Source organism: Phyllostomus hastatus, unplaced genomic scaffold, assembly GCF_019186645.2.
Source record: "Phyllostomus hastatus isolate PE091 unplaced genomic scaffold, TTU_PhHast_1.1 phas_contig_198, whole genome shotgun sequence".
NCBI lineage: Eukaryota > Metazoa > Chordata > Mammalia > Chiroptera > Phyllostomidae > Phyllostomus > Phyllostomus hastatus.
Window position 1 is genome coordinate 6654883 of NW_025333715.1, and position 9281 is coordinate 6664163.

Genomic DNA, 9281 nt, shown 5'->3' on the forward strand with positions numbered 1-9281 from the left:
CTAGAACCGTGGGGGCGGGGCTTCTGCTAGATAATGGGGTTGGGGAATCCCTGACTCTCTGAGTCTGCCTGCCTATCTGTTCTGCTCTCTCACTCCATGTCTCTCTCCTTTTTCTCTGCTCTCTTCGCCCAGGATACCCTGGGAGGCCGGTTTGATGCCACTCAGGCCTTTGTGGGTGACATTGCCCAGTTTAACCTGTGGGACCACGCCCTGACACCCGCCCAGGTCCTGGGCATTGCCAACTGCACTGCGCCACTGCTGGGCAATGTCCTACCCTGGGGAGACAAGCTGGTGGAGGCTTTTGGGGGTGCAACAAAGGCCGCCTTCGATGTCTGCAAGGGGAGGGCCAAGGCATGAGGGGCCACCTCCTCCAGGGCCCCTCCCTTGACTGCCAATCTGGGGACCTTCCAGGAGGCGGGGCACCTTCCCCCTCAGCCTACCCACACACTGGCCTCCCCTCTCGCTCCACTCCTGGCCACGCCTCTCATCTCCCAACCCCCCTAACCCACAGCTCCAGAACACCCTGCCCCTGCAATGGCTGTCCTCTGACCCCGCCTGGATGGGGACAGGCAGCTCAAGTCAACAGGCCAAGCCTGGGCTGAAGAGCAGTGCCCGTGGTTCTGCCCACCGTCCTGGCATTACTCCCCAGCCATCTCCTACCCCCGCCACGCCCCACCAACCACATCTGATTCTGCCAATGCCAACAGCATCCCCGTGGGGCTGCATATGAGGGAGCACCCACTATCTCAGTGGCAGGGAGGCCATCAACCCCCTGCCCCCCATGCACCTTCCTCTTCGGGGCCACAGCAGGCTGCAGAGCAGTCCCTCCGGCAGAGAAGGGGATGGCGGGGATATAGGAGACCCAGACGCGTCCCTCCTCCATCTTCCCACCAGCTGACAGTCAAGGGTAGTGGGATCTTGATGGACCCTCCCCCCCACAGCCCCCACCCCCCCACCTCTCTCTTCCTCCTCTTTCCTCGTTTCTCTGTGTGCAGTGGGTGGAGTGCTGGTTCCCTGCCCGTCCCAACCCCACCTCAGTTTCCAGGACATTTCCTCCCGAGCTCTGGCCTGGAGGCTTAAGGACCAGGACCCCACCCACAGCTGTGTCCACTGCTGGCATGGTCATTTCTCCCGCTTTGTGGCCAGGACAGAACCTGGGCCACTTCAGCCTGAGCTGGAAGCAGCATGAGGCAGAGGCTCTGCGCCCCAGGGGACCCCCACCACCTGCCCCTCGGCATGGCCCTGCAGCGTCTGAGGAAGGAAGGAGGAAGTGGAGTGAGCAGGGAGAAGCATGGAGTGGCGCGCAGAGTGCTGCATGCGAAGGAGCAGCCCTGGTCCTAGCCAGCTCTGCTGTGTGGCCTTCTCCAAGTCCCTGCCCTCTCTGGGCTAGCCTTCCCCCTTTGTGAGAAAACGTGAGATAGCCTGTGATTCCAGGTGGGTCGGGTGGGGCAAGCCTGATGACTTCCCTGGTGACCAAAGGGCAGGCATTGCAGGGGCAGGTCCTGGGACTGGGCAGCATGTGGGATCTGCTGAGGGTCAGAGGAGAGGGTCAGAGGAGAGGGCCAAGAGCAAGGCAGACCAACCTCAGGTGCAGATTATAAAAAGCAGCTCTTCTGGATACCCCCCAGCCTGGCACTGTTGCCTGAGCATGTCTCTACGGGCCAGTGGCTTCCCGTCCCCTCCCCTGAGTCCTCACCAGCTTCCCCAAGAGGACAGAAGAATGTCAGAGCTGACAAAGTCACGCAGTCTGATCCCTCCTTGTGCAGATAGGGAAGAGCTCAGAGAGGGCAAGCCATTTGCACAGGATCGCCCAGCACCATGAGCAGAGCAGGACTAGGACCCAACTCTCTGACTCCCTCTTCAATGCCCTTCCCCGCACCGCACCCCGTACTGCCTGCCCACGAGGGTCTGAGTGTGGCCCACCCCTGGCGGGTGGGCTTTTGAGAGATCAGAATGCTTTCCAAAATGACCACTGGAACATCTTCCTTTATGAAACACATCTTGGCATCCCCCACCCCCTGGGAGGCATGATCCCGGGCACCCTGGCAGGAATGGAGAGCTGAGAACACAGGGGCCCCTTCGCTGGCAGCCACCGACCTGGTCTGGGCAGCTGCAAGCTCCCTGACTCAGTGGGTGCAGGTGCATTTTGTCCCACTTTGTTCCCTGCCTCCGCGCCCCACTGCCACCTAGCCTGAGGCCTGTGTAAGAGCTGGGGCAGCTGAAGCTTTTCTGAGGCTGTGGCCTCCAGCCCCCTGGGTCCTTGCTTCCCTTTCAAGAGCACAAGCAGACCTGTCGGCACCTGGGGCCCAACTCCCCTCAGAAGGACGTAGTGGAAGGAGCCATGGCGCCACAGCCGAGAGATCTCAGTTGCCCTGGTAACAGCCAATGACATCAGCCCTCGTGCTGGGTCAAGTGTCTGGTGGTGACATCCGCTGTTGCTGGGGTGATGGCGGTATTTGGAACTTAGATTCCAGGGACGCTGGATGCTGGGTTTTGTTGGGTCTCTCTTTTTGTTTTTAAGGAAGCAGCTGTTGTGGAGGACGTGGGGGCGAGAAAGGGTCTTAGGATAGAGGCGGCAGGGCGTGCACGACCGCTTCAGCCCACCCAGAGAACGCCCCGCGTCCTTTATGCTCTGTCAGGGTCTCAATGAGACACCCGATGCGCCCGGTCAGCCCCCCGGAGGGAACAGGAGGGAACCGGAGGTGTCGTGCGGGCTCTGAGTCTGGGCCTGGAGGCCCGTTTCTACCCCAGAAAACTGAAAGCTCCACAGGCCCCGCCCCTTCACACATGGCCGCGGGGCTGCTGTCTGGGCTGCAGCTTCGCTCTTCGGCTGCTCCCAGGCGCAGCGGAGGAGGCGGGGGAAGAGGATCGAGAAGTGGGGCTCGATGGCGCCCCCCGCCGCTCCCACACGGCGCTGCCGGCGCCGTGTCTGTTCCGTCCTCTGTACGGGTCGGGTCGGGCGCTGTGCCGAGCGCCCCCCGCCGGCACCCTCTCGTGCGTCCGTCCTTCCTCCCAGGGCGGGGACTGCTCTCAGCCCCATCACACACGCGCGGACGCGGGAGCCCGGAGAGGTTCGGTAACTTGCCCGTTGCCCATCAGCCAGCCCAGCGCTCAAACCACACGCAGGTTACTTCGAGAGCCCACCCTCGGCCCCAGGGGACAGCCACTCCCACGCTCTGGAGTGGGGTTCGGGCGTCCTTGCTCCTGGTGGGTTTGGGCCTGAAGGGATGTGCCTGACCCTCTTCGCCGCCCCTCGGAGTTCGAGGCGGAGGAACGGAGGCCCGGCTTGGGCCGGCCCCAGGGCCAGGGTCCCGTGGGGGAGGCTGTGGCGGGGGGGTGCTCAGTCCCTTCAGGGAGCACGTCCTTCTACAGTGGGCCCCCGTCCACTGGCGGGAGATTCCAGCAGAGCTGCAAGGTGAACCGTCCCCCGAGAGCCCCACGCAGGGGAGGGGACGGGAGAGGAGGGGACGTTCCTCCGCCTCCAGCCTCGGGCCAGGCCCCGCCCCAGGTGCTCCACAGCTCTCACCTGCCAGATTCCCCCGCCTCTGCCTCTGGGGCCAGCGCGCTGGGGCCCTGGCCAACCCCCCGCGGGGCCGGGTCGCCTTGCCACACTTGTGCGTGACCTCGGTCCACAGACTCGGACAGAAGGACTCTTAGAGGGGGTCGGGGCCCTCATTTCACACGTGAGGACAGCGGGGCCCACGGAGGGTGAGCGGCCCTGGGGGCCACCCAGCCGGGGCACCGGGAGACCTGAACCCAGCTTTCTGGCACTACATGAAGTGCTCTCTCCACAACACGGTGGCCCCCCTCTCTCCAGCACTGGTCCCCCCTTTTCCGTTTCCCTGAACCCTTGCTCTGAACAAACTGGGGAAGGGGCCCCCTCCCAGAGATGGGATCATTTTCGTTACCTCCTTTGTCCCAGCTGCCAGCTACCCTGAGCCCTCCCTCCCCCATGACCCCTGACCTCTGACCCTGCTGCGTGGAGAAGAGGCGCACGTGGGCGGGCCCAGGCTGAGCCCTGAGCGAGCATGCTGAGCTGTCGGACACTGTGAAATTAGTGCACCCGCCTGGTGACCCGCCCCTCCCGTCCTCCTGGCCCAGTTTTGTACATAAAGTGACGTGAGATGCAGTGTGTGTGCGTGTGTGTGTGATACATCATGGGTTTTTGTTACTTTTATGTTTTTGTAAATTTTAATGTTCAAAATAAATGTGATGTTTAACCCTGAGGCTCTTCTTGCAAGGCGGGGGTTACCCTGGGAGGGGGCGACACCGGGCAGGAAGGAGGCAGCTACTTGGGGCGGGGCTGTGGGTAAAGACGGGAGGTGCCACCCCAGTGTCCCCCAGCCTCCCCGAACCCCACCTGCCCCCCGCACGACTTGCCCGGTTCTGCCAGGGCCCAGGTACAGCGGTTCCCGCTCCCCAGGATTCACGCAGCAAGAATGACAAGTCCCACGTGGAGTGTGTCCCAGTTCTGGTAACTGGCCTCGTTCCTGATGCCCCGTCCCACCTCGTGCCCCAGTTCTGGGGACTGGTCCCTGACTTGTTCCCCGAGACCCGGTCTGCCGCAGTCGCTTGCTGGACCCCCAGAGTGGCGCCTCCCTCGGAGGCCTGGGCAGGTGGGGGAGGGGAGAGGAAGTCGGCCCTGGTGTGCAAGGTCAGTCCAGAAGGTACCCAGCCATGTGTTATGAGAAACAGAGACATTTACTGAAGAAGATACAAGATACAAGAAACGCTGTACACAGGACAGTGACACCTCAGTCTACTTTCAAAGTAGGCACCTTGGGACCTCACACAGTTCTCCCGTCAGCTGCCCCGTTGTATTTTCCTGAATCTCATCGACAGTCTGAAATCTTCTCCTTTTCAAAGGTGATTTTAGTTCCGGGAAAAGCCAGAAGTCTCAGGACACCAGATCTGGGCTGTAGTGGTGCTGAGTCACCTGGGTGATTTGCTATTTTGTCAAAATCTCCGCACAAGACGTGATGCACGAGTGAGCATGTTGTTGCGATGAAGCTGCCAGTCACCAGTCGCCCGTAGCTGCAGCCTTCTGAATCATCTGAATGTTTTTCATAGGGGAATGTTCAAGCTTAACATAAAATTGGACGCAGATTCATTTCTCTACTTGCTCAGTCATTTTGAATGAGACAGCCACACAGTACACATGCTCACTCACCACATCTACCTCCCCCACTGACTAGTACAGTGAAGGCGTCACTGTTCACACATGCGCATGCCAGTCCCCTCTCCTTGGCGGCCAGGTTACACTCATGTCACGCACACCATTCTCCTTACTTTAACAGTGGCTGGACTTTCTCCGGAAAGACCTCGCATTTCAACCCTTGCCCTCCCCATGGTCTCCCTGGACACCTCTGACTCACTGGCCTCTAAACTGGACTCTCCAACAGTCCCCTACCCACCCCTCCAGCTCCGCCCATCCCTGCGAGGCCCCGATCAAGCCCCCAGCCTTGCCCGTCCACACCGTCTGAGGGCGCAGCCTCCGCCCGCCCGCTCCACCATAGTGCCACTGGCCCTTGTGCTCCGCTGGCCCCGTGAACTGCCCGGGGGCCAGTCAGCAAGCAGTCAGGGGGACACACCAGCAAGACAAGCCTCCCCAGACTTTCCTGAAGCCTTCCGACTTTCAGCCAGACTGAGTTCACCCCACGACGCCTGGGGAAACACTGGAAGAGCCCCTCGAACAGGACAGCCGTATTCGAGTTATCTGAAGAGTCATGTGCTTTCTTCATTCTATTCCAGAATGAACCCAGGTTTGTTTTTAAACATTATTTTTCATTACTGACCACTGAGCACAGTTAAGCTTCGGGCCACTATGCCTTGTTTATCCCCTCTCACTCTGATTTACCTACAAACACCCTCTGTCCCCCTCAGCTGACACTGCCCCCCCCCTTCTGGCCGTACCTGCACAGCTGAGTGGCCGATGCAGAGAAAGCAGCACAGGGCTCTGGTGCGTGCTGACCCTCGTGTCAGATCCACGGCCAGGGGTCCCTGAGGGGCGCTTCTGCCTGCCCTGCAACCTTAGCACACTTTTCTGGGTGAGGGTTTGCTCTCCAAAATGACTAAAAGCACCCGCCCGGTTTTCCTCCCACCTCAGTGGCTCTCAGACCTCAGCCTGGACCACAATCACCTCCTTCAAGCGCCGATTGCCGGGCTCAGCCCCAGAGCTTCCGCGGCAGGAGGTCCGGGGTGGGGCCTGACCTTCTGCATTCCCAGCACGGCCACGGCGGTGCTGTGGCGGCTCGGCCGCCCTCTGAGCCCCACGACTTCGCTCCCTGGGCGCTGCTTCTCGGGCCCCCTGCGGCCCCTCCCAGTCTCCCTGGCCTCTGAGCCCTGCGGTTGCTCCGGGCGCAGTCCTGGGCCTGTCTCCTCATTCTCCCCGATCCTCTCTCCCCAGGAAACCTCACCCAGGCCCACACCTCGAACCACCTGACGACGTTCAAACGCTGACCCCTCCTAGACCTTGCCCTGAACTCCACATGGGCGTGTCCAGGTTGCCTAATGGGAGTCTCAGAAGGAACGTACCCCAAACTCTGGCTCCCCCTCTACTGGGACCCCAGGCGTCCACTTAAGAGGTGGGCTCGCCATCTTCCAGTCGCTCAGATACGCACGTACCGTCACTGGCTTCGCGTGCGCTCCTGCCCATCCACCCGGTCCATCGCCTCGGACTCTGCCACGAGCGCAAACCTCCCACCCGTGCACACTCCTCCCCACTCCCGCCGCCCGAGCCCCCGCCGTCTCCCAGTCAGACGACTGCACGGGCCTCTAGGAACACCCACGCTCTGTGCAGCAGGCCGGTCCACCGTGTTGCCGTGAAAGAGTCATTCCCTCCCGTAAAACTCTCCGCAGCTCTCCAGGACACGGAGGGAAAAGCCCCGTGTGACCTGGCCCCGGTCTGCCTCTCGGACCTCATGCACTAACTCGCTCCTTTCCCCGCCCCCCCGGGACCCCCCGGGACACGCAGGCCTCTGTCCGTCCCTCGGGCAATCGCCAGACTCAGGGGTTTCCCCGCGTCCTTCCCTCAGCCTGGAGCGCACCGACCCTTAGCCCTCAGAGCCCGGCTCCTTCTTGCCACGCCGGCGTCGGCTTGGCACGCAGAAGTTCTGCCGACCCTCCCACCTTACGGCGCGGCCTGGTCACTCTCTGCCATTCACCATGTCCTCTCGTGACCCCAGAACAGGGAACACAGCCCGTCCTCCTCGTCCGGCACCCAAACCTGTCGGGGTCGCCTGCTCTATTGGCCTTTTTCATTCTCTCCACAGCACACCCCTCTCTTTGACAGTAAACGTGCTTGCTTGCTTCTAACTGTAAGTCACTCAGCGTGTCAGCTCCACGGCAGAAGGGACCGCATTCACCTTTTTCGCCACTGTGTATATCCAGCACCCAGCACGGAGCAGGGCTTACTATGCGTTTGCTGAATACTAACAACTGGTACATTTTGGGTACTGGTTATGTGCCAGGCATTCACTGCTCTGATCCCTTGATGGACATATATTAGTTTAATTTAACCCTGTGAGGGTCACTTGTCCAAGGTCACGTGGCTGGGAAGTGGCAACATTGGGGTTTGAATCCGGTCCGACTCCAGAACAAGCACTCAGATGCCGCACTACGTAGTCTGAGGTTTCCAATCCCCCTTAGCCCTTCAGGGATGTCAAAACACGGGATGTCAAAACCAGCCCTGGCTGGTGTGGCTCAGTGGATGGAGCACCGGCCTGTGAACCAAAGGGTAACCAGTTTGATTCCCAGTCGGGGCACATACACGGTTTGCAGGCCAGGTCCCCGGAGTGGGGCGTGAGAGGGAAACGAAGTCTGACGTAACGGACTCCTGTTGCTGGCCCACTCTGCCACCGAGAAGACCTAGAGACACCAAACACCGTATTGAAAACACCCAGGGAAGCCGTCAGAGACGCAGCGAGACAGCTGAGAACTGAGCAACCGAGACGCGTGGAGAAGAGAAGCTGAGAGAGGGGAGCCTGACTTTGGGGCTCCCGTTTCCTCCCGAGGCACCTGTCTGCTCTCAGCACGTATCTGAGTCAAGCACAGAGTAACAGCCAAGCAGCCGGTGACATGTTCAAGAAATTACATGGAGCCCTGGCTGGCCTAGCTCAGTGGATTGAGCTCGGACTGCAAACCAAATGGTCGCCAGTTCAATTCCCAGTCAGGGCACATGCCTGGGTTGTGGACCAGGTCCCGGGGGCAGGGGGCCATGTGAGAGGCATCCACACATTGATGTTTCTTTCCCTCTCTTTCCCCGACCTTTTCTTTCTTTCTAAAAATGAATTTTAAAAAACTTCAAAATTTTTTAAAAAAGAAATAAATAAAGTGTCTGCCCCTTGACTAATACCCTGCCAAAAACAAAAGGAAATTCCCTCCTGAGGAAGATAATGACATCACTCAAACTCTCATTATATTTTTGGTACACAAGGTTTGGCGAATGAAGAAATTATTAGATACACCTGGGGCCAAAATGGAATGCCTGCAAACTATGAGAGAAAAAAATTAAAGGTCAGTGGGCCTACACATGTGTTAAAACTGCACAGAAATAAATAAACATACACATATACATGAGTTTGTGTAGGGAAATCCGAACAACACAGTATGGACGTCGGTATCCCAGTTGTGACACCACACTAGTTTTGCAGGCTGCCATCCCTGGGGGTAACTCGATAAAGAGCACATGAAGTTGATCTCCATTATTTCTTATAACTGAATGTGAAACTATGGTCATCTCAAAATTAAAAGTCAAATTTTAGAAAGATCTTTCTAAGACATCCACTCGGTGGAGTTAAAAGATCCAGACTTAAAAATGATTATGGCTAATATATTCAAGAATTTAGATGGAAAATAGAATTTCAATAGAACTGTAAACTATAAAATATGATCAAATGAAAGCTCTAAAACTGAAAAAATACATTAACTGCACTTGTGAACTCAGTAAATAGATTTAACAGCAGATTAGACATAGCTGGTGAAGGGATTTATGAACTCCATTAGAGAGGTCAAGAGAAACAATCCAAAATAAAGAACGAAGGAAAAGAACAGAAAGTACAGGGAAAATGTGAGCCTGAGATTAATACATGACATAGTGGGAGGTCTAACGTGTGGAAGGAGCTCCAGAAGAAGGGAAGAGAGCAAATAGGATGGAAATAATATTTGAATAAAAACTGAGAATTTTCCAAAAAACATTGAAAGACACTAAGTCATAGATTCAAGAATCTCAGGGAACTCCAGACACAAGAAATGCAAAAGAAAAAACACACACACACACAACT

The 9281-nt window shown here is 57.9% G+C and overlaps 1 protein-coding gene across 1 annotated transcript in view; it reads left to right on the top strand.

Annotated features, from left to right (window-relative positions):
- NPTXR (neuronal pentraxin receptor) overlaps window positions 1-4193 on the top strand; it is a 29214-nt gene extending 25021 nt beyond the window's left edge. The window contains exon 9 of the mRNA XM_045834773.1: window positions 133-4193. Within this exon, the coding sequence (XP_045690729.1) occupies window positions 133-357 (225 nt within the window). The 3' untranslated portion in view covers window positions 358-4193. The remainder of the gene's footprint in view (window positions 1-132) is intronic.
- Window positions 4194-9281: the final 5088 nt, after the last annotated feature.